Raw genomic sequence first — 26,686 nt, 5'->3', positions numbered from 1 at the left:
CGCAGGATTGTTGAGGGCTGCAGAACGGCTGGTAGGGCTGGGTCTAAGTCAGTTGGTGTCTGCAGTCTTCTCTGCTGATGTGACTCTGTAGAATTTAGTTCTTCTTAGGTCGTCAGAAATCTGAGTTCTAGCGTTCAGGGGTGCCCTCCAAATACTCAATTTATGGACGTTAAAAGGAGTGTCAGGTGGTTGCCAATAGGCTGACCGCCTTCAGGGTGACTACACTCTTTTTATGACCACTTCCGCTGGGAAGTGGGCATAACCCTAACCCTTAGTGGCCTAATTTCTTCCAAACAAGATGGAGGAATTTAGAAAGGAGTGTCCGCTTCAGCTCGTCCACCTTAGGGGTGGACTTGACATGAAGTGGGCACTCCTCCTTATTTAACAAATTTTCTTGCCTGTCCTGGTGCCAAAAAGTTGGGTCAGGATAGGGGGATTGGTCATCTCCACTATCTGGAGAGACCTGGGTCCCATTACAAAGGCGGCAAGGCCTTTGAAGCTCCCCGTCCTGGAATGACCACCCGCCTGGGAGAGGAGGTAACACCTCTGTTCTGTGCAGGCTTTTGTCTCTGGGCCTTGAGAACACTGACTCTCACTGCAGGAGTCCAGAAACACATCTGTGGTGGCTGAACTGGTCAGGACCAGTCAATAAACACACTAGTAGCAGGTAGGTTTTCAGGGGGCACCTCTAAGGTGCCCTTTATGTGCATTTCTTAATGCATCCATCACTGGAATCGGTGAGGGTTTATTATTCTGAGATGTTTGATACCAAACATCCCATGGTTCAGAGAAGGCATCGTAGCTGGGGAACTCATAGTGACCAGTGCTTAGCACATGCATTTAATATGGCGTCCCTGTACATTTACTATGTCTAGGAATCAAGAAAGGCATAGTAATAGCATAATAGCTCTTGCATATATTCCCTCACATGTAATATAATACACCCTGCCTTAGGTCTGTAAGGCCTGCTACAGTGGTGACTTACATATATTGCATGCAGTGTGAGGGTACACGGCACACAGGTTGTGTGCTATGTCATGTTTTCAATTTTGGGAACACTTTGTCATACAGTCTGCAATGGCAGTCTGCATAAGGTTGATGCTGGGCCCCTCAGAGAGGCACAAGTTCTGTTGCAGGTTTGAGGGCCCCCCTTCAGTACTCATGCCCTAGGTACCTGGAGTACCATTTACTAGGGACTTATAGGAGGCTGAAGGGCTGGGTCATTTGGGGATCAAGTGACCAGGTGTCTAGTTTTAGGGAAAGAACACTGGCACTGGGGACCTGGTTAGCAGGAAACCAGTGCACTTCAGTCAAAGTTGCAACTAAAACCAGGCAAAAAGTGTGTGTGGGAGGGGTGGGGTACTGCAACCAGAACACATCTCCCTACATGAAGACCTAGGGGAATGGAGGATGGGTGAGAACTTCCGATTTCCCAACAATCACACTTGCATATCTTGTAAACATACATTATATATTATATGAGAAGCACGACATGTGAGGGGCCTAAGGGACAGTGGAAGTGAGTCTGGATTGACAGGGGTACTTATAATACAATATTTTTCAAAAGTATCACATTTTAAGTCCTTCAAAACAGAGACGAGAGTGTGTGTCTGTTTGTTTTTGTCAGTGTGGACATTTGAAAAACCCAGGATGAAATCCAACAGACACCTCACCATACCTGACTAAAATACTTCTGTCTCATCAATAAGAGTACCGACAGGAAAGTTCTAGGTCCCCTTCTAACACCTACTATTACCTCCCAGCTCCCAGAGGCCCATCAAGTCACAGCCAATGAGTTTATTACAAAAGGGCGCTGAGGGTGTGTCAGTGTGCTCAGGAAGTCAGCAAGTGCATTCAGTGTGTTAGTGAGCTGTCTGAGAAGGGCAAATGGTATGATCAGCGACTGTTTCGGCTCTTCTGTGTTTATTAATAATTCGTGACACCGAGAGCAGGAGGAGGTTAAGTCAGAGTTTATATTTAGTGTTTTAGTAGCCGCAGTGCGCCGAGGGTGCTGGTCTACTCATATATAAACATCTGCTCCTTAGCTCTTGGAAGCTCCAGGAAAGACTTCATCATCATCATCGCCAGCTGTTTATAAAAAGCAGCACGTCACCTCCATTTAAAGAAGCTCTTGTTTAATTCTGAAGCATATCTCATTCCTAAAAACTGGTTTCTTATGCCAATCCCAAAGCAAGGCCAGGTCTCCCTTTCCTGTCCCCAGGATCTAGCCAGGCCCTCATTTCTATCCCAGTATCTTGCCACCTCCACAGTATCTTATAGCTCGTTATTCTTGTTCCATTATCTAGCCACCTTTTCACTGCCTGATTGCGATAGCGTTCCCAATTTTTATTACTGTCTCGTTATCTATCCACCTATCCATTTCCAGATACTCTGAGCCTGACGTTAACTTTCTGTGTCCAGAACCAACTCTTTATTTCAGAGACCGATGACCTCTTTGGGCCTCATGAGTGAGGTGCAGCTTGAGTACTGTGGCACAGAGAGCTCGGGACCCATCTCAGAGCATACCCCTCCCAGTTGGGAAGACTCACTTAAACAGCACAAAAAATGATGGCCGGAATAGCTGAATTAATCTGAGCCTCTGGTAGCCCTTAGGATCATACTTATACTTTTTTTAGCGTCGCATTTGCGTCGTTTGACGCAACATCGGCGCAAACTTACAAAATACCATTGTATTTTGTAAGTTTGCGCCGATTTTGCGACAAAAAACGACGCAAATGCGGCGCTAAAAGTTAATCTAAACAGTGGCATAAAGAAACTTGAGGCCTCTCCAGCAAAGTACATGGAAGTATCCCTCCGTCCCAAACCCACTCATTAGCTCTCAGGCCAGGTTACTATGCTGAGGGGGCCCCCTGGAATTTAGGCCCATCCCTGCACTGCGGGTGCTGCAGGGACCTTTGTTACGCCACTGGCCCTAAGGCATATCCCTTATAGACAATATGAGTTCTTAACCGTGAAGTTTTTTAGCTTCAGGATCAGCCCTTGTGTTTAGTTCCAACAGTGGATATAAAAGTCATCAAGAAAATAATTACGTTCAGATTAAATGGAAATTAAAAGGCACAACTGTGTCTGATATTGCAGTCTCTTGATAAGCACCCATAGCCGTTCTTTTTGCTGTGCTCCCCATATTTGAATCTCCTTGTTTCAATAACGTCTGAGCTCGTCTCTGTTGTTCAACTCTCTGTGTCTTTTGCTTAGCACAGCCCTGATTTTCTGACCAATAACTTTCAATTTAGCTATTTAATTTAATGGCTGCAGTGTGAATCTAGCCCCAAAGGCCAGTGGTGCTTTGTAAAGAGCAGTGAGGAGTATCCGAGTCACAACAGGACCCTGTCATGTTCGTGTGGTGTCTGGCAAACACCCTTAGCCCCTTCGTATAACCTTTTGAAGACATCAGTCTCACCACTAGTCACTAGTAGCTATCGCTCTTGAATCGATGAGGACTCTTCCTTATGGTGAACACCTCTCTGTGTTTTTGAACTTTCCATGTGTTTTGTTGCATACCCCCTTGTCACAGTCAGCTCCTCGTGTCTCTTGCTGAACACCTTGCTGTCTTGTTGTCTCTTCTATTCCGCTTTTGATGACCTTCATGACTCTTGTTAAAGCCCACTCTCCCAGCCCTGATGTCTTGTCTTTGTCTCGCCTGTCAGTTTCATTGACCTCTCTGAGTCTCCTGCTGGCACTCCATGGTTAACTCTATGTTTGGATCTCTCACAGACAGAGCTGAGTGGCTGCATTTCTTCACTGGTGGCCGGGAATGAGCGAGTGCAGGCTATTATTAGCCAGCTCGAAGAGTCCTGCAAATCCATTGAGGTGAGTAATGTCAAAATGAGCCAACCCTTCGAAATCCGAGTCACTTGCATGAAACCCAAAGCAGGAAACTGCTGCATGATGGGAAATCCAGGTGTCCCAAAAGTACTAGGACGGGTACCAGCTGTGGCAGGAACCAGTGTCACTGGGTACTAGCTGGCAAGGCACAATCTGGGTGTGTTCCAGTGGGGGCAGGGCTGTATCGGAAAATGCAAGTGACAGGATGAAAGGGGGTGCCAGTTTAGGCAACATAGGGCATTACATATGGATGGCCAGAACAGGATCTGTACCAGCTGAGGCAGATCAGTATTAGATGGGGCTGAGCTGGGGGAGGGCAGGATCAAGTTCAGTATCACCTGGAGTCACAGAGAGATGGGTGGGTATCCGGTAGGGTGGGACAGGGTTGTGCGTCTACAAACTGTTCAACATAAAAGTGCCCCTGGGGAAGGAAATGGGAAGGCTGGTGCCCACTGCGGCAAGCTAGGATGAGGGGAAGTAGCGCCTAGGGCAGACGAGGATAGCAGGTGGGAACTCCCTGAATCTCAGGATTCACCAATCACTTCTTGTGAATGAGGGAAGCATCTGTTTTAGGTCGAGGTCTTTAAATCCAATGTGAATTAGCTTTCTAATTTTAATCAAAAACGGGTTACAATTACACTTTACTATCCATTTCCCTTTAAATGTCTGTCCCTTTGTTCAAATGTGGCTGCTAGTTCACGTGGACATGCCAGTGCGTGACATCCCCTGAGTGACTCTGTCTCCTCTTTCTATTTCATTTCCCTGCAGTGCCCATTGTTAATGCCCACTCCGTTTTTGTTTAGTGTACAGCAGGAATTATTAGGTATCCTTAAAGGGAACACGCCTTTATTGTATCTCTTTGTTCTGGGGCTCTAGTGGCCGAAGCTTGGTTTCAGTGAATGCTCCAGGGAGAAGGGAGAGTGACTGAGGGATTCTGAATTCCCAGGTTATATCAAGGGTGTGGGCAGAGACTCTGGCATGCTTGCTGGACGAATTGTCCTATTTCCTTTAATCGAGTTTCCAGCGTTTTTTAACAACATGCATGACTTCCTCTACCATTCCTCTAATCACACATGCATCTCTACAGTGCTCTACAATTCTGTAAATCACACATGCATCTCTTCTTTTAAATTTCCTCAAGTCACACATACATCTCTCCATCTACAATTCCTCCAATCATACATGCTTCTCTTCCTTTACAATGTCTCCAATCATACATCAATCTCTTTCTCTACAATCGTCCAATCATGCATTCATCTCTTTCTGTACATTTCCCCAGTACACATGTAAATCCCCCTCTACAGTTCCTCAAATCACACATGCATCTCTTCCTTTACATTTCCCTGTCACACATAAATCTCTTCCTCTACAATTCCTTCAGTCATTCGTGCATCTCTTCCTTTACAATTCCCCAAGACATACATAAACCTCTTCCTCTATAATTCCTCCTATCAGCAGGCATATCTTTCTATCCAGTTCCTCAAGTCAGACATACATAGTTTTCTCTACAATTCTTCCAATCACACATGCATCGTTCTCTACAATTCCTCCAATCATACATACACCTCTTCCTCTGCAGTTCCTCCAATCATACATGCACCTCTTTCTTTACATTTTCCCCAGTACACATGCATATCCTGCTCTACAGTTCCTCAAATCATACAAGCATCCCTTCCTTTACAATTCCTCAAGTCACAGATATAGCTCTTCCACTGCAATTCCTCCAATCATACATACAACACTTCCTCAACAATTCCTCCAGTCATACATACATCTCATCCTCTGCTATTCTTCCAATCAACAGGCATAGCTTTCAGTACAATTCCTCAAGTCATACATACCATTTTTTCTCCACAATTTCACCAATCACACATGCATCACTTGCTACGATTCTTCCAATCATACATGCGTCTCTTTCTTTACATTTCCTACAGTGGCACATGCGTATCCTCCTCTACAGTTCCTCAAATCATACATGCATCCCTTCCTTTACATTTTTTCCAGTCACATGCATATCTCTTCTTCCACAATTCCACCAGTCACACAGTCATCTCTTACCTACCAGTTCCTCCAGTCGCACAGGCATCTCTCACGCTCTCTTTAAAACCGTTCCCCAGTAAAAGCATATAAAAAAATGACAAACTCAATATCTGGTTAAATATGTGGACTTACGCGTATGACTGTCTTCCATATGTAGAGTTTGGAGATGCCATAATGCAAAAAGAAAGCCCAGCAGCAGAAACTCATTTAATCTGTAAAAAGGCTTCAAATATTATCAGCAGATATGTACCAGTGACATAGAGCCAATTTGAAGAGTTTGTTTCCTGTCCTCATAGTCAATATCAATAGCATTTGAGGTGTGGTGTTAAAAATAGAAGTAGCCACTACTTTCTCTTGTTTAAAAGTCTATATCCATTGCACAAACACCTACCAAAGGTTTGCTAAATAGTGTACCAAATAAAAAGATATTTTAAAAAATATAGAAGGTGGCTTAAAGCATTCAAATGTTAGACAGTTAAAAGCTAGTTTTTCAACTCCCAATCACTAGGCTCCATTTAATCCTATCTACACACTACCGACACACACTGTATAGATAGAAGCAAAAATCAAATACTGTTCTAGTTATCTAAAACTGAGAGTAGTTAAATGTAAAAAAAATAAAAAATAGGTTTGGGTTCAAGATGTAAACCTAAATTACCTTTAATTTTCCAAAATATTACCTGACATATCAGAGTAGATTTCATTGGTTGTTTGTGTTGATGTACAATTTGCTTTTGTGGCTGTGTGGGTTATCTAGGTTGACATTATGGACAATTCATGATTGTCTGGACTACTGTGGGAAATCCTGTTCGGTATAACTTGGAGCAGTAACAGTGTGCTGGTATAGCCTAATCGGTATTGGTGTTTGAATAAAATATTGTGTGACAAAAATATTGTTGCAAGAATATTGAGGGCAAAAATACTGTGAAGGTAAGTTCTATGGGTAAGCAAAATGTTCTTATACTTAACTCCACCCATATGTACCTTGATGCTCTTTCTTTACATCTCCCCACATGCTTATCCTCCCCTACAGTGCCTCAAATCATATCAATCAATATGTCTTCAAGGTATGTTGATGTGGAATTAGAAATAATAAATCTATACTTACATATTTACATGTACCTTCTGAATATTTTGGTCTTTTTTTTTTTGGCAATGATATTTTGGTCATGTGCTATTTTTATTCTCAATATTCTGTCTCCAGTTCTTTATTTTATGGCTTAAGGCTTATACACCAATGCTCTGGGTAAGTAAATATCTACACTATGTTTTGGTAGGATTGTCAACCATTTGCTTGTTTATCTGGGGTTGAAAGAAGTCTGTAATGTTGAAAGAGATTCATGGCTGTAAGTGGAGCACTTTTTTTGATTTGAGTTTTATGGTTTGGGTGAAGAGGAAATTGTGAATAGCCCTAGGGTGAAATCAACTGCATTCAATTACTGGGTCATCCAACTAATAGAATGATTTTTGTCCATAAAAGGATTTTGTTTTTGCTGCTGGTCATCCTTCTTGTCTTTATTATCTTGGATTTTCTTCATTTCTGGTTAAATGAGTCAAGATGCATTTTCTCACACAGGACAACAGTCGACAGAAGAAAGATTCTCTGAACGAGATGCTGGATGTGCTCTACAGCATACTGGAGGACAAGAAGAGCGAGCTGCTGCAAAGGATCACCAAGGAGCAGGAAGACAAGCTTGACTTCATTCGGACCCTGCTCGAGCGGTACCGTGAACAGCTAGAAACTTCAACCAAGCTGGTGGAGTCTGCCATACAGTCCATGGATGAGACAGGTGTTGCTGCTTTTCTCCAGGTGGGTAAAAACAAATTTGAAGCTCAATAATCAAGGTATGATTTACAATAATGTACATAAATCGTAGAATTAGTTGATAAATTATTTAATGGTAATTGATGTGTAGGGGTGGATGAGCACAGTTTAAGTGACTTCTGATTAACTGATCCAGAGGACTGACTTCAAGTCATATTTTTTTCAAAGCTTGGGGCTAGAAATACACTTTGGACCGACTGTACTGAGTTACATGAGGTTGCATTCAGCTATTGGCCTCTGGTGTTTAATGGTTGTTAGGTAAACTACTTTGAAGTGGCCTCCAACAAGAAACATTAGCTTCAAACCCCTAAAAAAGAAGGTTTCCTCAGATGAAAGATCACCACTATGCATCTTCTGGCAAAGAGTGACCTCAAATGTGAAAGCTGTGGTGAAGATTCGTCTCAGTTGTGCGATTCCCCCTTTCATAAGCAATCTTGGCTGTGAAAGATCTGGTCTGCCTGTGTTTGGGGGTTGGTGTAATTTACTGTGGAAGCTCTGGAGAGGATTGGACAACAAAAAATTAATTTAAAATGGTTGGGATATTATTAGGAAAGTAGCAGTTGGAGGTATTTAGAGTAAATCCAGAATAGTAGGGCACATGCTACCTCTTCAAGGAAGGGCTACATGGTGGATGGGTCTAGAGATCTTTCTCCTCCTATGTTGTATGTTTGGGTTCACTGCATGACTGAACAGTGTCATCTTTGAGTCTTGGAACTCGGGCTAAGAGACATCTGCTTTTCATGAAGGCCTGGTGAAAGAGTCAGCATTTGATTGGCCACAAGGGTCCACGCCAGCAGTAGATGAGGTTCTTGCTGCCATGGGAGAGTTGGAGCCGCATAACTCTGACATAGGGAGCACATTGACTCTCTCCCGAGGCCATTTTGGGCCCTGGCTATGACTAGAATTGGGAAGTGAATTGTTTGTGATAGTGGGAACAGGGATGACTGCTGGAGAGCTGGTTCTCCTCCAGGCTTCCAACAGTTTTAATAAAACAGGCTGGATCATTTTCAGTCAGAAAATAAACGGTGTTTTGAGGAGATTGGTGGAAACACCATTCAAGACAATCCAAGTCTGGAAAGGGAGGGGCTTTGTCATTAACTGCCCTTGAAGGTTCTAACTTCCGACACTGTTCCACTAAAAGAGGCGTGTTGTGCACTGTGAAAGAGTGGGGAAGTATGCTGGACACAGTCCTTGATCTTCTATGAGAAAGCATTCATGCAGACCATGATCCCCTGAAACATTATATAACTAATCCAGGTCATGGTCTTTGGTTAGAAATGCTGAAACCCCCTATTTCCATTTAACAGATAGGTTGCCTGACCCCAGGTCATGTGACACTCTAAAAACGGACTCTAGCCCTAGCACATGCTCTCCTAACCTGCCCTCTTTCTTTCTCTCTCTTTCTCTTCGTGTGCTTCTGTCTCGCTGTTTCTGGGTCTCCTTCTTGGGCTGTCTTCAATCACAGAATGCCAAAAAGCTCATTAAAACGTAAGTCTCCGCAGATGTTTGCTGTACTCACTGAAGTGTGCTGTGGTGAGATGTGTGCACTCTCTTGAGCCACGATAATGGGCTGCGCACTAGCAACAGTTGGGCCTTGAATGAGATGCAGCAGAAGGGTTGTGTAGGAGAGGCAGGGGCAGAGGAATCCTGCAGTGTGACAACAGGGGTTGGCAAAGGAGAGCCCTTGAAGGGGAGGCAGAGTGGTCTTTAATGAGGGTAGCAGAGAGGTCTTCAAGGGGAGGCAACAGAAGGGTCTTCAATGGAAGGCAGCAGAGGGGTCTTCAAGGGAGGCAGCAGAGGGGTCTTCGGTGGGGCCAGCAGAGGGGTTCTCAAGGAGAGCAGCAGAGGGATCTTCAAGGGATTCATCCGAGGGGTCTTCAAGGGTGCTGCAGAGGGGTCTTCCGTGGGGCCAGCAGAGGGGTCTTCAAGGGATGCAGCCGAGGGGTCCTCAAGAGTGCTGCAGAGGGGCTTCGGTGGGGCCAGCAGAGGGGTCCTCAAGGGGAGCAGCAGAGGGATCTTCAAGGGTGCTGCAGAGGGGTCTTCAAGGGGAGCAGCAGAGGGATCTTCAAGGGTGCTGCAGAGGGGTCTTACAGGGGAGTCAATAGAAGAGTTATGCAGGAGATCCAGCAGGGTGACTGGAAGGGGAGGCCTCTAGGAAGTATTGTAGAAAAGACAGTGGTCGGCATGTATGGGAGGTAGGAAATGGGTCCTGCGGCAGAGGCAGCAGAGGTGGCATCCCAGGAAGAGCAGTAGAGGGATCTTGTAGTAGAGACATAAGGCGGGTTTTGGAGGGCGCAAATGAGGAGTCATGCAACGGAGGCAGCAGATGAGCCCAGTGGTTTAAACATCACTAGGGCCTGGCAGGAGAGGCAGCAGAGGAGCCTGGAAGAGGAGGCAACAGAGGGGTCTTGCAGGGGAGGCAGCAGAAGGGTCTCCTTAGAGAGGCTCCAAGCTGTCTGGTAGAGAAGGTAGCACAGCCCTTCTTCATGGGATGCTGCAGAGGAATCTTGTTGAAAAGACAGCAGGGTCTTGTGCAAGAGGTGTGAGAGGTGACCTTGCCAAGGAGGCAGCAAGCAGTAGTGTAGGCAGTGTGTCATTGGCCGTGGTGCAAAGAAGGAAATGCCCCCCCAGACACTGTTTGAAACGTGAAATACAGAAATAATCAGGGTTCAATTACCACTTCATCCCTTTGGGCCCCTGTGCCTGCTGAATTCATGAAAGCTGTACCGCTTACAGCAAGGGGGTTTTGTAGGATAGAAAGCAGACGGGTGTAGAAGAGGCAGAAGACAAGTCTTGTAGGGGAGGCGACAGGGAGCTGTTGGGGAGTAAACGAAGATTTCTATGGGGAGGCAGTAAAGGGACCAGTACTGGAGGCAAGCGAAAGGCCCCATGGGCAGGTAGCAGAGGGGCTCTTGAAGGCCAGGCAGCAGAGGGAAGTTGTGGGAGAGAGCAGACGGGTCTTGCAAGGGGAGCAGACGATGGGCTAGGGGGGGGGGGGCAGAGGAGTCTTGCAGTGGCTGTAGCACTCTAAGCGGCCCCTGGAGCTGCCATTCCTCGACGGATTATGATAAATGCTTGAAATTGCACTGGGACAGAGTTATTTAGTCAGGACAGAGAAGTTGGAGCATGATGAAGGGGTCGCAGAGGAGTGAGAGGGTTATGTTGAGAGAAAGAGTTTTTTTATAAATACTCTTCTGTGAAGCTTCCAGCACAAGCTATGTTTGTTCTGAACCCTAAATCAGAGGATCAGTCTAATCTGTCAACACCTTTTCCCTTCCTCCCTCACAGTAGCTTCACTCCACTCCCTCCTGCATTTACCCTCTTTCCGTTCTTCCTTTGCCCCATTCTTTTCTCTGTCCTCTTTGTATCTTTCTCTATCAAATTCTTCGTTATTGCCGGATGTGAATAAGGCCAGCGAAAGGCGGCAATGCCCTTCTCACAAGGTCTTGGTTCTGCTGGAGTTGTGGCCCTCGAATTCCTCAGCGCACTCCTGGCGAGCGTCCATCACTGGCATGCGGTGAAAGGGCGCGTGCTAATGGGGATTAGACATAGTGGAAGTGGAGTTCAATGCAGAGTTATTCAGGCCCCCACCGCCCGCACTGGCTGACAGCTCACAAAGGCGATGTGGCTGCACAGTGTGTATCCACACCTCTTCCGAGGTGGACAGCTTCAAGCTGCACAAGGACGGGGACATCCAGAGCCTGCTGCTGCTGAGAGAAGGTGATGGGTTCAGGGCATGGCAGTGAGTCGCAGGGATGGGACATCTAGAGCCTACGGCTGCTGAGAGAAGGTGATGGGTTCAGGCCAGGACAATGAGGCACAGGGATGGGGACATCCAGAGCCTGCTGCTGCCGAAAGGAGGTGATGGGTCCAGGGCATGGCATTGACTCACAGGAATGGGAACATCTAGAGCATACGGCTGCTGAGAGAAGGTGATGGGTTCAGGGCATGGCAGTGAGGGATGGAAACATCTAGAGCCTACTGCTGCTGAGAGAAGGTGATGAGTTCAGGGCAGGACAATGAGGCACAGGGATAGGGGCATCTAGGGCCTGCTGCTGCAAAGAGGAGGTGATAGGTTCAGGGCAGGACAATGAGGCACAGGGACAGGGGCATCTACAGCCTATTGGTGCTGAAAGTAAGTAATGGGTTCAGGCCAAGACAATGAGGCACAAGGATGGGGGCATCTAGAGCCTGCAGTTGCTGAGAGGAGGTGATGGGTTCAGGGCATGGCAGTGAGTCATAGGGATGGGTACATCCAGAGCCTGCTGCTGCTGAGAGAAGGTGGTGGGTTCAGGACAAGGGGGGCACAGAGACAGGGGCATCTAGAGCCTGCTGCTTCTGAGAGAAGGTGATAGATTCAGGGCAGGACAATGAGGCACAGGGATAGGGGCATCTAGAGCCTGCTGCTGCTGAGACAAGGTGATAGGTTCAGGGCAGGACAATGAGGCACAGGGACAGGGGCATCTAGGGCCTGCTGCTGCAAAGAGGAGGTGATAGGTTCAGGGCAGGACAATGAGGCACAGGGACAGGGGCATCTAGAGCCTGTTGCTGCTGAAAGAAAGTAATGGGTTCAGGCCAAGACAACGGGGTACAAGGATGGGGGCATCTAGAGCCTGCTGTTGCTGAGAGAAGGTGATAGGTTCGGGCCAGGACAATGGGGGACAAGGATGGAGGCATCTAGAACCTGCTGCTGCTGAGAGAAGGTGATGGATTCACGGAAGGACAATCAGGCAAAAGAACTGGGGCATCTAGAGCCTGCTGCTGCTGAGAGAGAGTGGTGAGTTTATGGCAGGACAATGGGGCACAAGGATGGGGCATCTAGAACATGCTCATGCTGAAATAAGGTGGTACGTTAAGGTCAGGACAAGAGGGCACAAGGACGGGGGCATCTAGAGCCTTCTGCTGCTGAGTGAACGTGATGGGTACAGGCCAGGATTACAAGGTGGCACAAGGACAGGGATATGTGGAATCTGCTGCTGAGAGAATGTGATGGGTTCAGACCAGAACACAGGAGCACAAGGACAGGGCATCTAGAACCTGCTGAGAGAAGGTGGTGGGTTCCGGCCGGGAAAAAGGGGCATAAGGACAGGGGCATTCAGAGCCTGCTGCTGCTGAGAGAAGGTGATGGGTTCAGGCCAGGACAAGGGGGCACAAGGACAGGGGCATGTAGAGTCCGTTGCTGCTGAGAGAAGGTGATGAGTTCAGGCAAGGACAAGGGGGCACAAGGACTGGGGCATCTAGAACTTGCCGCTGCTGAGAAAAGGTGATGGGTTCCGGCCAGGGCAATGAGGCAAAAGGAGGGTGGCATCTAAAGTCTGCTGCTGCTGAGAGAAGTTGATGGGTTCAGTGCAGGACAAGGGCCACAAGGGCGGGGGCATCTAGAATCTGCTGCTGCTGCTGAGAGAAGGTGATGGGTTCAGGCTGGGACATCCTGGCACTTATGACTGTGTATGATAGGTTAGGACACATGGAATCTCTTGTTACATGCAGTAAGTGATGTGATCGAGCACCTAAACCCTGGGGCTGACTACAGTAGATGATAGGTTGGTGGAAGGAGAATATGTGCGTTCTGATTATTTACGATTGAATAAGGCACCTAGAACCTGCTTCTGCTGCTAGAAGGTGTTGAGGGGGTGCACCTAGGTCCTGGAAGGAGCAAAGGGAACCTGTGCTGTCTGATAATATATGATCAGCTAGAGCAGCTAGAGCAGCTAGACATTACTACCAGTGACAGACGGTTGGGACAAGAGGAATAGCAAATGGTGGGTTGGACACCTAGTTGAATACAATTGGTAGTTACCTAGAAACTCTTGTTGATCTATGGGAATCTCTTCTGGCCATTCAAGAGTGTCCTGTTTCATTACGCTGGGACACGCGCTCTCTCTCTCTCTTTCTCTCTCTCCACACACACACACACTCTCTCCCTCTTTCTTTATCAATATTGCCATTTCCCATTTTCTCCACCCAGATACCGCCACCTTTTGTGTCTCCCTTCACATTGATTGTGATGAAACCTGCCTTCCTCTCCACAGGATCACAGAGGCTTCGGTCAGCTGCAGACTCGAGAAGCTTGAGCCGGGCTTTGAAAACATGGAGCACTTCACTCTCGACCTGGAGCGCGTAACGGCTGCAATTAGAAGTCTTGACTTCGGAACAGGTACGCAGACCCCTCTTCCGTGACTGTGATCTGAAACGAAGGAAGCAAAACTGAAACTGTTCATTTCCCTACAGATCCCCGAATCACCAACACTGACAGTTCACTGGAGGACAAATGTTGCCCAGTTACATGTAACACACAGCCATACTGAAAAAGTACCAGTGTGACTTAAACACTGTTTTTCTATTAATTCGCATATATCAGTTTAACACACCTTGATCCCAACTTAGTTCACACCACGTTACTAACCGCTTTGATCTATAACAACACGCTCGAATGCTAAGCAGCCAGGACCAAAGACTCCTCTGCTCTCCCAGGGTAACAGGGTAAAAGTAATGACAAAGGAGGCCGGGCCTTCTCTGTAGCTGTTCCAACAGTCTGGAATTCCTACTAAAGCATCTGAGATACTCTTCCAATCCTCATAACTCTACCAAATGCACTTACAGCTTACCTATTTTAGAAGATCGTTTTATAACGATTGGTGACAAGAGACCATTTGAAGGTGGTATAATTGCTATCATTCATTCATTTATTCCTGCATTTTCATGTCGCATTAGCCAATTCGAGACCCTCTTCAACAGAGTGTCTAGTATGCACAATACAGTGCTGAGCTATTGGAAGGACAAGTCTGGCAAGTATTACCTGAGGAAATACACCAAATGAACACAGACATTACAAACTGTGGGCCACATGTACGTAGCTTTTTGTTGGTCGTGAATCGACCGGTTTGCGACCAACAAAAAGCATTTCCCTATGTACAAATCCCAATTTTGCGAGTCGGTATCCAGTTACCAACTCGCAAAACAGGGTTTCGACTCTCAATTAGGAAGGGATGTTCCGAGGGCGTCCATTCCTAATTGCAACTCACAGTGCTACATATGATTGTTTTGAGACCAATTGCGGTTAACACCAATTTCAAATTGGTGTTAACGCAATCGCAAACAGGAAGGAGTTCCCACGGAACCCCTTCTCCTTTGTGAATGCATGCAAAAATGTTTTTTCAGAGCAGGCAGTGGTTCCATGGGCCACTGCCTACTCTGAAAAAATGAAAAGAAAACTATTCATTTTATTGGTTGAATTGCATCCCCTTTTCCTTTAAGGAAAACTGGCTGCATTTAAAAAAAAAAAAACTGCTTGTTTGAAAAGCAGTCACAGACATGGTGGTCTGCTGATCCCAGCAGGTGACCATTCCAAAATGGGTTGCAAATTGCGACCTGCCTCGTGAATATTCATGAGCCAGATCCGTTGGGACCCATTTGGAAAGCGCAAACAGTTTGGTTAACACTGTTGTACATTTTGTTGTGCGACTCGCAATATGAGATTTGCAAACGGATTGCAAATTGCGAGTCGCAAAACAAAAGGTCATACATCTAGCCCCTTACCCCTAGTTTTCAGGCTGTGTATTTGGCTTGCTATTTTGTGCCTCGTCCGCTCTGGTGACAAATACTTGTTCGCATTTTATGATTCTGAACTTTGGGTAAAAGAAACACCACTGCTGAAACATACACTAGAAAGCGGGGAAAAGCAGAGAGGTTCCGACAGACTCACAGGGAAGCAGCAGGAGTTGACGGGTATTAGCCATGGCCAAGGCCTGCAAAGGTGGTTATCAGATTATGTCTTTTTAAGAAAGGATAGCAACGGAACAAGCACTTGAGTTTGATTGATGACAACTAAAGTGATACCTCTGGACGAGTGACTGAAGAAGCCACAGTTAAACAAACATTGGTAAACCTAGTAGGTCCCGCCTTCATTTTGGGTCCTGCCTAAACCATTAAAAAATACCTGCTGCAATGAAGCCCACCCTCCGGCCCCCACCCCACACCGGAAGAAAAAAAAATTGCTTTACCTACATGAGATAAAGAATAACGTGTGAAGAAGATGCGGTGCACTTTTCCAATGCTGAATACTAGACCATCGTGCACTGTCATGCAAACTCTCCCCAGGAGGCAGAAAAATGCAACAACCAGCCAATAGCATGAGGGAAGGCTAGCCTGCCTTGGGAGGAGCTAATCCGTCCGATGGCGCGCCCACTCCTCACACTATTACATTTGTGTTTTATTTGGCAGGTCTGCGATGTCTATTTTTATGAACAGGCAACGATAGTTTAAGCAGACAGCTGTAAGATCAAATCAGGGTTAAAATCAATATTCAAGAGCAGTGTCTACATACCCTTGGAGACAGCCACCAGGACGCAAGCCAAACATGGGCATAGCAACAGACAAACGTTCCACAAACAGCAAAGCAGATTGGACGTCAGAGGTGTTTTTCTGATAGAGTGGGCACTCCAGAAAACGAAACAGAGAAACACTACTAAGGTGAATACTGGTAGGGGAATCAACTCAGGTGCGAAATGTGCGTTTATTTATTCGCATATAGTATTGCCACTTGGTTTCACAAATACATTGAAGCAGTAATTTGTTCTGTGACAGAGGAGCAAGTATAGCTGGGATAAAAATAGACATTAAGATAAGGGCGTCGTGTGGGAGAAGGGGTGAATTCCATTGATAAGTCCAGTTTGGCTACTTGTACGAGGTAGGCATTCTCAGGAGGAGGCAGGGCGTTGCAGATAGAGGGGAAGTGCAAGATTTGCGCATCGGCCGGTGTTACAGCCCACCTGTCATGACGTTGTTCAGCCACTGCGTCACACGTGCCAGTATCGCAGCTTCGCAGGAATCTCGTGAGATGCCGATTATTTGCCCTGTGAGTGCCAGGCACAGGGCACCAGCTGCAGGCATCGTATTTCGAGCAGCACACAGATCTCTTTAATTAATGCCCTGGGCTGTCAGGCGTTGATGCCCCCTACTGGCAAAAGTAACCGAGCATGGAAGCTCGTGCGCCAATTCCAAAGCGCGCTTAACCTTATGACGCGTTATTTTCTTCTTGTCACAAATTGATGGACACTGTAGGTGCTAATACATTGCATCTTGTGTATGGGTTCCCGACCTCTTGATTTGTGTATATCAGGGCATGACTGTAGCATTTATGAGAGGGGGTTATTAGTCTAGATTAGAGATTGCACTATTACGTTGTTCTGACTATACATATGTCCATACCGTACTTCTAACAAATATTTTAGTAGCGGGTTATGAAAATGTTCACGTGCATTCCTATCAGTTTTTTTCTTCCCTGGAACGTTTTCATTTATAAAACTGTTTGGCAAGAGTCTGGGGGCTTTACAACTCCGATAGTTGCCTAAGAATGTGATAGGGTAGTAAATTATATTAGCGCCCCCTCTGCCCTATGTTAAATTAACTCTACGTCGTCCACACAACACGCCTGTTTCACATCATACGCAGCCAGCAACGCTAGCTGCTTTCACCACACGGCTAGCTATGACTGTCGTGAATCCCTTCAGCCATACAACTTCACCTTCAGTAGCATCTCATCCTTCTCAGCCCTTCGGATTACCCTCTCATGGACACCACCCAATCTACCACACGAGTAACCTCTCACCAACCACATAAATCTACACTACGCTCCATCTGCCACTTAGTGTTCCTCTTGCCTATAGCTCTTGTCAGGCACCCTGCCTGCTCTCACATTCTCCTCCATCTCTCCACCGCACAACTCCCTTCACCCCCACTAGCTCTATCGCTCACACCTACCCACTCACCCACACTGCCTCCTTTACTTACACTGCCCACTCACCCACTTTCCTTCCACCACTTACACAACCTCCCTCACTCACTGCTAACATCTTGTCCCCACCTTCTCATCCAGCCACACCATCCCCCTGAGATACACATGACCTTCTTGCCCATGCTATCCTCCCATCCAATTGTTTTCATCATGAGCATCATCCCTTTCTCCACAAACAGTGGCCATTCCTGTCACCCCGACTACTATTAACAGCACCTTCTTCACCCACAAACCTCTTGCAGCCACACTACTTTCCCTTATCCGCATTCCTGTCTTTCCCCTTCACTGTGCTCCAGTGGCGGCTAGTGAAGTTTGAGAGTGGTGGGGCTGGGCAAGGGTCTCGTGACCAATATGCCACTGAAAAATGAAAAAGCAACCTTTGAGAAGTGCCCTCTGGTTATTTAGCAACCTTTGATCTGTTTGACCTGGAAAAATTTTTTGTTAAAATCTGCAAATTACATAGCAGATGGTGGATTATGTGGCAGATGTGTCAAATCTATTACGCAAAAAGACATCACGGCCACAAAGTCACATACTTCCAGTGGCCCTGCATAGTCATCATACCACCGCTCCTAAAATAAGGCAAAGGAAAAGAAGGGCTTCTGTCTGCCCCAGACAAAGCAGCCCCTGTCCACATGAGCCTGCAGTATTGTGGCGAGCCCTCCAACTCTCAGTCGAAGTGGAAGTCACTGCCTGCCTCCCAATACCAAAGCCCATTTGGGAAAACAACTCTCTCTCTCTCTCTCTCTATATATATATATATATATATATATATATATATATATATATATATATATATATAGAGAGAGAGAGAGAGAGAGAGAGAGAGAGAGAGAGAGTTGTTTTCCCAAATGGGCTACACCCAAATATACATACACACCCAAATAAATAAGCTCAGTGGAGGTCTTGTGATTGATTATTTCTGTTGGTGCTTTGCCTGCTTGCATTCTAGATGGCAGGGAGCAGGAGGAAGCCCAGTAGGGCCACTCCGTTGACACCCCCATGTGCATGTGATGTTGGCACTGCATACAAAGTGCCACCCTGGAGGGTGAGGCGAGAGCTGAAAAGTCAGGTATCTCACCTTGTACCAAGAAGGGCAGCAAGTGTAATGTGAACCTTCCCCGTCCAAATTCAGGCTGCTATCTTTTCACAAGGACGAGGAAGGAGGCTGTGGCTCGAGCCTGTTGTAATCAGTTAACTACCCTTTTGCAAAGAGAAACCATATGAACCCACTGTTCACAGAACCATGTGGCCCAGTGGGGGCACACAGTGTAGGAATTTTCATCATTGGAAGGTTTTTGTGCACCCAAACTCAGCACAGTTCTTTACAGCTGAGGTACACAAGGTGGTTGTGATCTGTGCACTCTCTCAAGAAGTGTCAGGGGCCACTAGGGTTAAAACTTAGGCATTTCTCAAGTGCTCATAAACTGCTGCACTCAGCATGGAGTTCTGCTCTCACTCTACCAGTTCTGTAGGAAAAGTGTCCGGGTATAAATGTACCAAGGACCTTCACAATGGAGTGTTCAGTCATAATGTACTAAAGACTTTCATCACCAACCCCCTAACGTATGAAAAATGAGTTGAAGAGTTTGACATATGTCAGACACATTGAAGCCATTCCACTTGTGACTGACTCGATCCCACCTCCACAAGCCTTTAGATTTCCTAGGTCTCTCATTGTGTGGCTATCTCATATTTGAGCTGTAAGAGGTGTATTAAAAAAAAAAAAAAACTATAAACAAAACATCCCAAAAAATCCAGAAATACTGCCCGATCCGAAATACTGCAGGACAGGCGGCATACACCTGTATCACTTCACCACGCCCCCCAGTGACTGAAGACCATTGGAACACTGAGAAACTGACTGTCACTCACATAGACACATAGTAATCACATACTTCAACGAACACACACAGACTCGTTGAGGCACTCTGATATTATCACAACTTGATGACACATAGGTACAGAGATAATCATATTCTTCTGCAGACATATATGAATAACACATATGCATTCAGATATTCAAACATCTGTTTATAAATACGCATGTTTACTCAACGTGACTTTACCTTACTCTGTCTTCATTTTAGTTGTTGAGATAGCTCTGTAGGCTTGGTTCCTCCTGCTGCAGAACACATTGTGTAATGTACGTTATGGTGTCTATCTGTGGCCACGAGTCAAGAAGCAGAGTCTTCACTGGATTTTTACCACAGGGTGAGGGAAGGATGAGGGACGCTGACTTTATTCAACACACCTCAGTTTGTTGAATCCGGGCCTCTAGCTTTCAAGCCTCCTTGCATGTCCATTTGGTTGCTGGTGAAATAGCTCAACTATTGAATCTGCAGTTAAAAGCGAGTAGCATGAGTTCAGGGGTCGGCATCACAGTCAGGTTTTATGATGGATTCTTACCCTTAGAGATTCGATTCGGTGCAGTGCAGCTGGCTGAGAGCGGAAGGAAACCCAGCAGGGACACTGTGCTCATCTCATGTTAGCACTGCATGCAAAATGCAGTGACACCCCGCAGTGCCAGGGTTAGGTGGTGGTAGAAGAGTTTGGTATGTCATCCTGCACCAAGCAAGCCTGCAGGTATAACATGTGTAACATATAATATGTTCCTTTCTCTTCTAAGTCCCTCTGCGGTCTAAATCCAAATCTATATGCAAATGAGTAAAACAAAACACACTACATGAACATCTATACCAACAACAAATTTCAATACCTCTTTTGAGGTTGAAACTTTTCAAGGCCTCCTGCTGTGCACTGTGAGCATGGGTTTGGGCACTTATTGTAAATACATATACTGATATTATGAATAGTGCAATGAAATAAAAGAAAGGTAACCGTGCCCAGTAACCCCGGGGACTTGAAAAATCTGGAGTTTAGACAAGTCTTCGTTTAATTAAGAGGCAGCTTCTTTGCAATGTTCGCTCCTTCACGAACAAAGTTCATTTTTTTCATTGACCGCTCCATTAAAAGCGTCACCTTCAGACACACTTCGGCAATGGCAATCATTTTACTACCAAAATTCAGCATGTTAGCCTTAAATGGGCTGTGTGAGCACTCTCTTCACCAGATGGTGGTACTGTTTTTTTACTTTCTTTAGTTACTTACTTTGTCCACACATATGGAAAGAGGGCTGAAATGGTGCCCCTCAATCCTGTACTAAATGCAGCACAGGAAGGAGACACCTCGAATCTGCGCAGAGTATCTTCAAAACTCCTGATGATAAACTGCGCAGACTCCCACCTGCAGCCTCTACCCAACCCTTTTCCAAATCGTCACAGCCTGGGGACACACCCCACCCTGTGATGAGTTGGGAAAGGGTGGGGACACTGCTCCCTGACTGACGTGCAGCCTCAGAGCTGAAGGGCTTCAGCCTGAAACACCCGGGGTTAAATGTATCTTCACGTTGCCAGTGGGTGGAGATCATTCATTCAAGCTATTCCTTTGTCGAGATAATGACGTCACAGGCATCAGGGCTTTGAGGTTGTTCAGCCCAGCAAGTAGACACTTTGGGCCAAGGGGAGGGACAGGTGCCAGGAATGCAGAGGCAGGCTGCAGAAGACAACAAGCGTGACTGGGGTGAGAGCAGCAACCATGCCTCCTAGCCAGCAAGACCGACTGTGTGCAAATCCATTTTTTTATGAAGCACTTTTGTAGCTTCAAAAATGATTTTATTTTGAGCTGCCCTAGATGGGACTGGGAAAGGGACATAAAGGGGCGGAGCCCCAACTCCCTTGAACAGAAACCGCCCCTGCTGTGCTCCTGGGTCGCCACTGTCAGCAGCTTGGGATCTCATCCAAGATGATATTTCAGTTCACTTTGCAGGATGCAGATTTATAGCTGCTCAACTTAAGTGTCTTCCATATTGTTGACCACCCTACAGCGCAGGACCTCTTATGGGGCCCAAGTCTCTTACCCATAATCCCAATCATAAGCCAGCAGGGACACGTTACCTTGGACACTTCAGAACTCCCTAAGCACAACACCGCCACAATGTAATTCACAGTCACATTTATCGAGAATAAACCTTGGAAAACCTTGGAAACCCATTGTGAAACACTTGTGATCTAAGTATAGTTACAGGACATTATCTGAAAATAGCATCATGTTACGGAAGTGCTTTTCTGGCCCAGGAGGGTTCTGATATACCAGCTGTGGAAACCTACATTTCAAATACTTTTCTCTCTTTATGAAGGTGAAGCTGAGGGAGAAGAGGAAGAAGATGAAGAAAGTGAAGATGATGATGATAACGAAGAATACCAAGAGATTCCAGAGGGGACAGTGGAGGGTAAGGATCTCTCTTTCCAGGGGGGACCAACTGGCTCGCAGAAATCTCAAGGTGTGGATTTGAAAGATGCTTGGCCACTGACCACCGGGGGCTCCAGTGGGGTGTGCTTGGATCTGGCTGGCTATATAGTATAGGGGTTAATACCAAGGGCATTGAGTAAGCAAGGGCCAGATCTAAAAGGTCATACAGGACAAGTTACTGAATGCGGATGGTTACAGGGAACAGGATCTGAATATGGAGAGGCCTCACTGGGTAGGGCTATCTTTGGGGGCTCACAGCCCCATACCAGTAGCCATAACGCACTAGACAAATATCTCACATAATATAGCCGAGGGAAGGGGCTTCAGATGGAATGGGAGAGGGGTCAGTAAAAGCATATGGCATGTCCCAGGGAGTAGGGGGTCGAGAATAGCTATGGAGGGACACTAGAGGACACATGAACTCGGAATTGAAAGTCTTTTATGGCAGAAGCTGACTGTGGGTCGTAGAGGGCCGAGGAGGGATGGGGGATGATCGAGGTAGGATGACTGCTGGAAATGGAAGAAGGCATTCTCTTGCAGTAGAGTGGGGGCAGGGGGGAGAGGGGGCGAGGACCATCACAAGGCTGTAGCCGGCTATCTTGTGTGTGGAGCGCAGAGGGCACAGTGCCCATCGCTGCTCGCAGCCACAAAGGAGGCCTTCAGCTCTCCAGAGGAGTCACATGACAATCCGCTGCTCAAGGCACCAACATGAGCATGTGAAGGAGAGCGAGTGAGGGGAGTGCAAAAAGCCCAGAGGGGAGAGAAGAGAGCGGAAGGCAGGAAAGAAAGAAGCGGGTGGGTTGAGGAATGGGGCCAGGATGGGGAGAGGCAAGGAAATGAGAGAGAGGGGGTAGGTGAAGTGATTAAAGTGTCCGGAGAGGTATCTTCCCTTGAGAGATCGAGGCAGAGAGGGTTTCCAAACCTCTCAAAATACTGCACTGAAAGTATATCGGAGGTCTTCTCACGGGCGAAGGCAGCTCTCAGCAGAAAAGAAGCAGCTGCAACCCTCGTATAAAATGTTTTTTGAAGCCTAGCTTGGCTTTCTAGTGAGAAATAGCCACTGTAAGTCTTTTAGAGCTGCTTCACTAGTCACTACGTGAACATCATCACCAAAATGCAAGGGTTAGCGGAAGCGACATCACGTCACACGCCATTGACCTTCACTTTCAATCATTCACTTACACATACACACACATTCACTCAGATGTCCCCATCCGACATGTTCTTATTATTTCTACCCCTATCCTTTCCTATCACATCACATGCTTCTTGCTACATGCATCGCACACCTGTCCATGTGGTGAGACAACTCTTTAACTTAAGCCTTCACGTACCTACTTCTGACGTCAGGCAAACCCACATCTAGCTCCAGCCAACACACAACAGCTTCTGTGGCCTGCCATCCTCAACCGCTTCAGTGATCAGCAACGCTAACCAAAGCCCTGCCCAGAACATTGCTGGAGCTGTGGAGTAATATCCCACCCCTACCTACACTGATCAAACACATGTTCATATAATCGGGTCGCTCTGCGTAATATACACTTTCATGCTTTTGTGGCCAAACTACGCTCCCCTTAAGCCCTGCTGTGAAATAGTCAGTATGTACAGATAGATTCGGAAAATAAGCACATCTTTTTCCTATGACTAAACTGCCCTGCCCCCAGCTCTACCAATCAAAGACCTTCCCCTGTGGTTTAACAGCCCCGCCTCTAGATCCACCCATCACTAACCTGGACTATTCCTCATCAGTGCAGTAATCGCTCTGCATTGCATTTCTTTGTTTTCCAGGACAGCAGTGATTGTGCCGCTGAAGTCCCGAAGATGAGGATACCCCTCACTGCGCAAACGACGTGACATGGATTGGGGGCCCCCTGATCCTGCACCCACCCCTTGCCCCCTGAGTCCAGTAGGGAGTGGGCAGAGTGTGATGTGGATGCACAGGCGTACACCCCCCCACACGATGATCTACAGGAACCGTCAATCATTGGAAGCCTTTGAAAATGTGCTCAAAGACAAAGAACACTTTCTGTGTTTCTCTACAGGGCTTTTGTCCTTTATCTCCTCTCTCTGTACATAGCTGTAGGATGCACTAGCTTTGTGATGGGATCTGGGTGTGTGGCTGGACCTCGGAGCCCTGGTCCGGTGTAATTTCGTACATTTTATAGGGGCGGCTGCCCCACATCAGCACCCCCACAACGCACTTTTTATACTCACAACGTGGATGCCTTGGTACCACTAAGATAAGCAACCCAGGGACTTTTTGTTGTACTGTATTTCTTTCAATAAAACAAACGGGTATGTGCTTTTCTTGGCTTCTTGTGATTTTTGTGTCTGAACACACTACAGTTGGTTTCAGTAAGCATATTTAGTGGCATATTTAGTGGCACAACCTAAAATATCCATAAGTCAAACCTATAGGCAGAAAATATCCATAAGTCAAACCTATAGGCAGACAATGTTCTCTTCATCCTAATGGGTGCTGCATCTGAAATGAAAGTAAGCTTGAGAGACACCTATCACATGGCAGGTGAGCCTTTGGAACGGCTCGGGTAAAGTAAAACACATGTCCAGCTAAGGTTAGATATGCAACTAAACCTTCTGCGGCAGCCGCAGCAGCAAATTTTAAACAGCATCCACCTACGCACAAACCTCCCATTTCATAACATTGGGGATAAATGGCTTGAGAAGATGTCTCTCCTGGTCTTTTCTTCCTAGATTTTAAGTTTGACCATGTCATGGCTCCTTGCGGCTTCCTGAGATTGTTAGTTTTTTTAGCCCGGTGTGCTAGTACAATGGCCTTTATTCATTTGACAATGTTCCTGCAGATCTTGGAGATGATGCTGGATGGAAGGTGCAGCTAGCATACCTCTGCATAAAACTATTCAATCTCATAATAGAACACGTTTTATCCACCTGACCCAAGACTTTTGTCTTAAACGGTACATCCCAATACAAGAACCTGAACCTTTTTCTTGCAAAAAAAAATAAAAATCACAAACTTTTCCTTACTCTTTCACAAATCCTTTGAACACTGACCCAGGTATTTAATATGGGTGCCCGGCTCTAACTTTACACTTGTGTCACAGGCCACTGACGTACCATTAGCCCGATCATATACTCTGTGGTTATAACAATGTTTATTTAAATATTGATGAGCATTATAAATATGCGGATATCCAGGTAAATCAAAGGGACCATTCAGCTCAGGGGAAAGCTAGTTAACTTCACACCGTCCAATATCTCTAACAATCACTACCAATAGGTATTCTAGATAGTTCCCTTATTAAATGATGTAAACTACTTGGTTTTTGAGACCTGTTATGACATAAGTCAGCAGATGTCCCTTTAAATACGATTATATTCACCAGTGTTCTGTTTCTATGAGGAATGCCTTGATTGAGAAAATTTGTTATGAAGAACCCCCCCATAAAGAATTGTCTAAAAACGTTTGACGGTCAAAAATAATAATACAGTCATAATGAATACTTTTATAAAGAAAATGTGTTTTACCACAACCCCAGTGTTAACCCATAACATATATCTAGCTCTATTTGTTACCTTATTCGTAGACTACCATGCCCACAAATCTAACCCATAATCTAACCTTTATTTTAAAGTCTGACTTCCACCCTAACTCTGTCTTTCATACTAACCATTATCTGTTTACTGATAACAAAAATGTAATATTTCATTATTGTACACTAAAATAAAATTTCTCATAACAATTTTCCAAAATAAAATTGGTAATAACAATTTTCTAACCACTGTGGTTTATCCGTAGGTTATTTCTTCATAAAATGTTCTTCATAGTGACATAATTCCATTCACCTTTCAACATATCAAAGCCAAAACAAATACAAGCATATCACATGAGCACATTTTCAATCTGAAGGTGTCCGTTAAGACAAGGCAATCTTTGGGGCATATTCACAAGGATTTTGCGTTGCCTTTGCGTCATTTGTTTGGGCGCTAAGCCAGCACCATAGTTACAAAGTGATGCTAGACCTCTCTAGTGCCACTTTTCCTAGGCTTGTCTCATTTTTTAGTTGCAGTGCTTTACCCTGCGCTGATATGGAGGGTAGGCATTCCCTCCTAAAAAATGACGCTAGCCCAATAGCACCATTTTAACATGCCTGTCAATAAAAGACGCGCACCTAAGAAAAATGGCGCTAACTCTGACTAGCTTTAAAATTTGAACGCCAGGTATTAAAATGATGCTCAAGCACTGCTACATAAGGAAAACACAAACAAGCCACTCTGGCAACCAACAGGGCAACATGGACCTCTGCTCCTGCTCTAGCTGGGCAACCGGAAGAGACGACAGTGATGATGCTGAGCACCAAAAGTGCCACCATAGAACCCTCATCCGCCACAATAGCAGCATAAAAGCAACACAGAAGAAGAGAGCGGGTATATGGCCAACTTACCGCAATCCTTGGCCTCAGGGAAGAAGAGTGTATCCAATACTATCGTCTGAAGCAGCAGTCCATAGTCCAGCTGCTCCCACTGATTCCACCCACTATCATGGAAAGAGCGGACAGGGGGACAAACATACCACCCATGACCAAGTTCCTGGTTGTGCTGCACGTTAGCATCTGGATCCTTTCAAACTATTGCAGCCCGATTGGGTGGTATCTCACAACCATCCTTCTCTGCCTTCCTGCCAACTTTACTGTATGCCATCTTCCACCTCACTCACCATCACATCCTGTTTCCTAACACCCAGCAACTGCAGCAGGAGACCAAACAGGGATTCTATCCAATTGTGGGATTCCTGTATGTCCTGGGTGCAATGGATTGCACACATGTGTAGCTCGTCCCTCCTGCTGCAACAGAACATCTATACAGGAACAGGAAGCACGCGCACT

General features: G+C 46.1%; 1 protein-coding gene across 1 annotated transcript in view; it reads left to right on the top strand.

Annotated features, from left to right (window-relative positions):
• The window catches only part of TRIM63 (tripartite motif containing 63), a 41,835-nt gene extending 17,710 nt beyond the window's left edge, over window positions 1–24,125 (top strand). The window contains exons 4-9 of the mRNA XM_069223992.1: window positions 3,736–3,831; window positions 7,463–7,696; window positions 9,177–9,199; window positions 13,744–13,868; window positions 21,706–21,798; window positions 23,607–24,125. Coding sequence (XP_069080093.1) covers window positions 3,736–3,831; window positions 7,463–7,696; window positions 9,177–9,199; window positions 13,744–13,868; window positions 21,706–21,798; window positions 23,607–23,617 — 582 coding nt within the window. The 3' untranslated portion in view covers window positions 23,618–24,125. The remainder of the gene's footprint in view (window positions 1–3,735; window positions 3,832–7,462; window positions 7,697–9,176; window positions 9,200–13,743; window positions 13,869–21,705; window positions 21,799–23,606) is intronic.
• Window positions 24,126–26,686: the final 2,561 nt, after the last annotated feature.

The sequence above is a fragment of the Pleurodeles waltl genome, chromosome 3_1, assembly GCF_031143425.1.
Source record: "Pleurodeles waltl isolate 20211129_DDA chromosome 3_1, aPleWal1.hap1.20221129, whole genome shotgun sequence".
NCBI classification, from domain to species: Eukaryota; Metazoa; Chordata; class Amphibia; order Caudata; family Salamandridae; genus Pleurodeles; species Pleurodeles waltl.
Note: the sequence above shows the minus strand (reverse complement) of the source record. Positions and strands in the feature narration are given on the sequence as shown.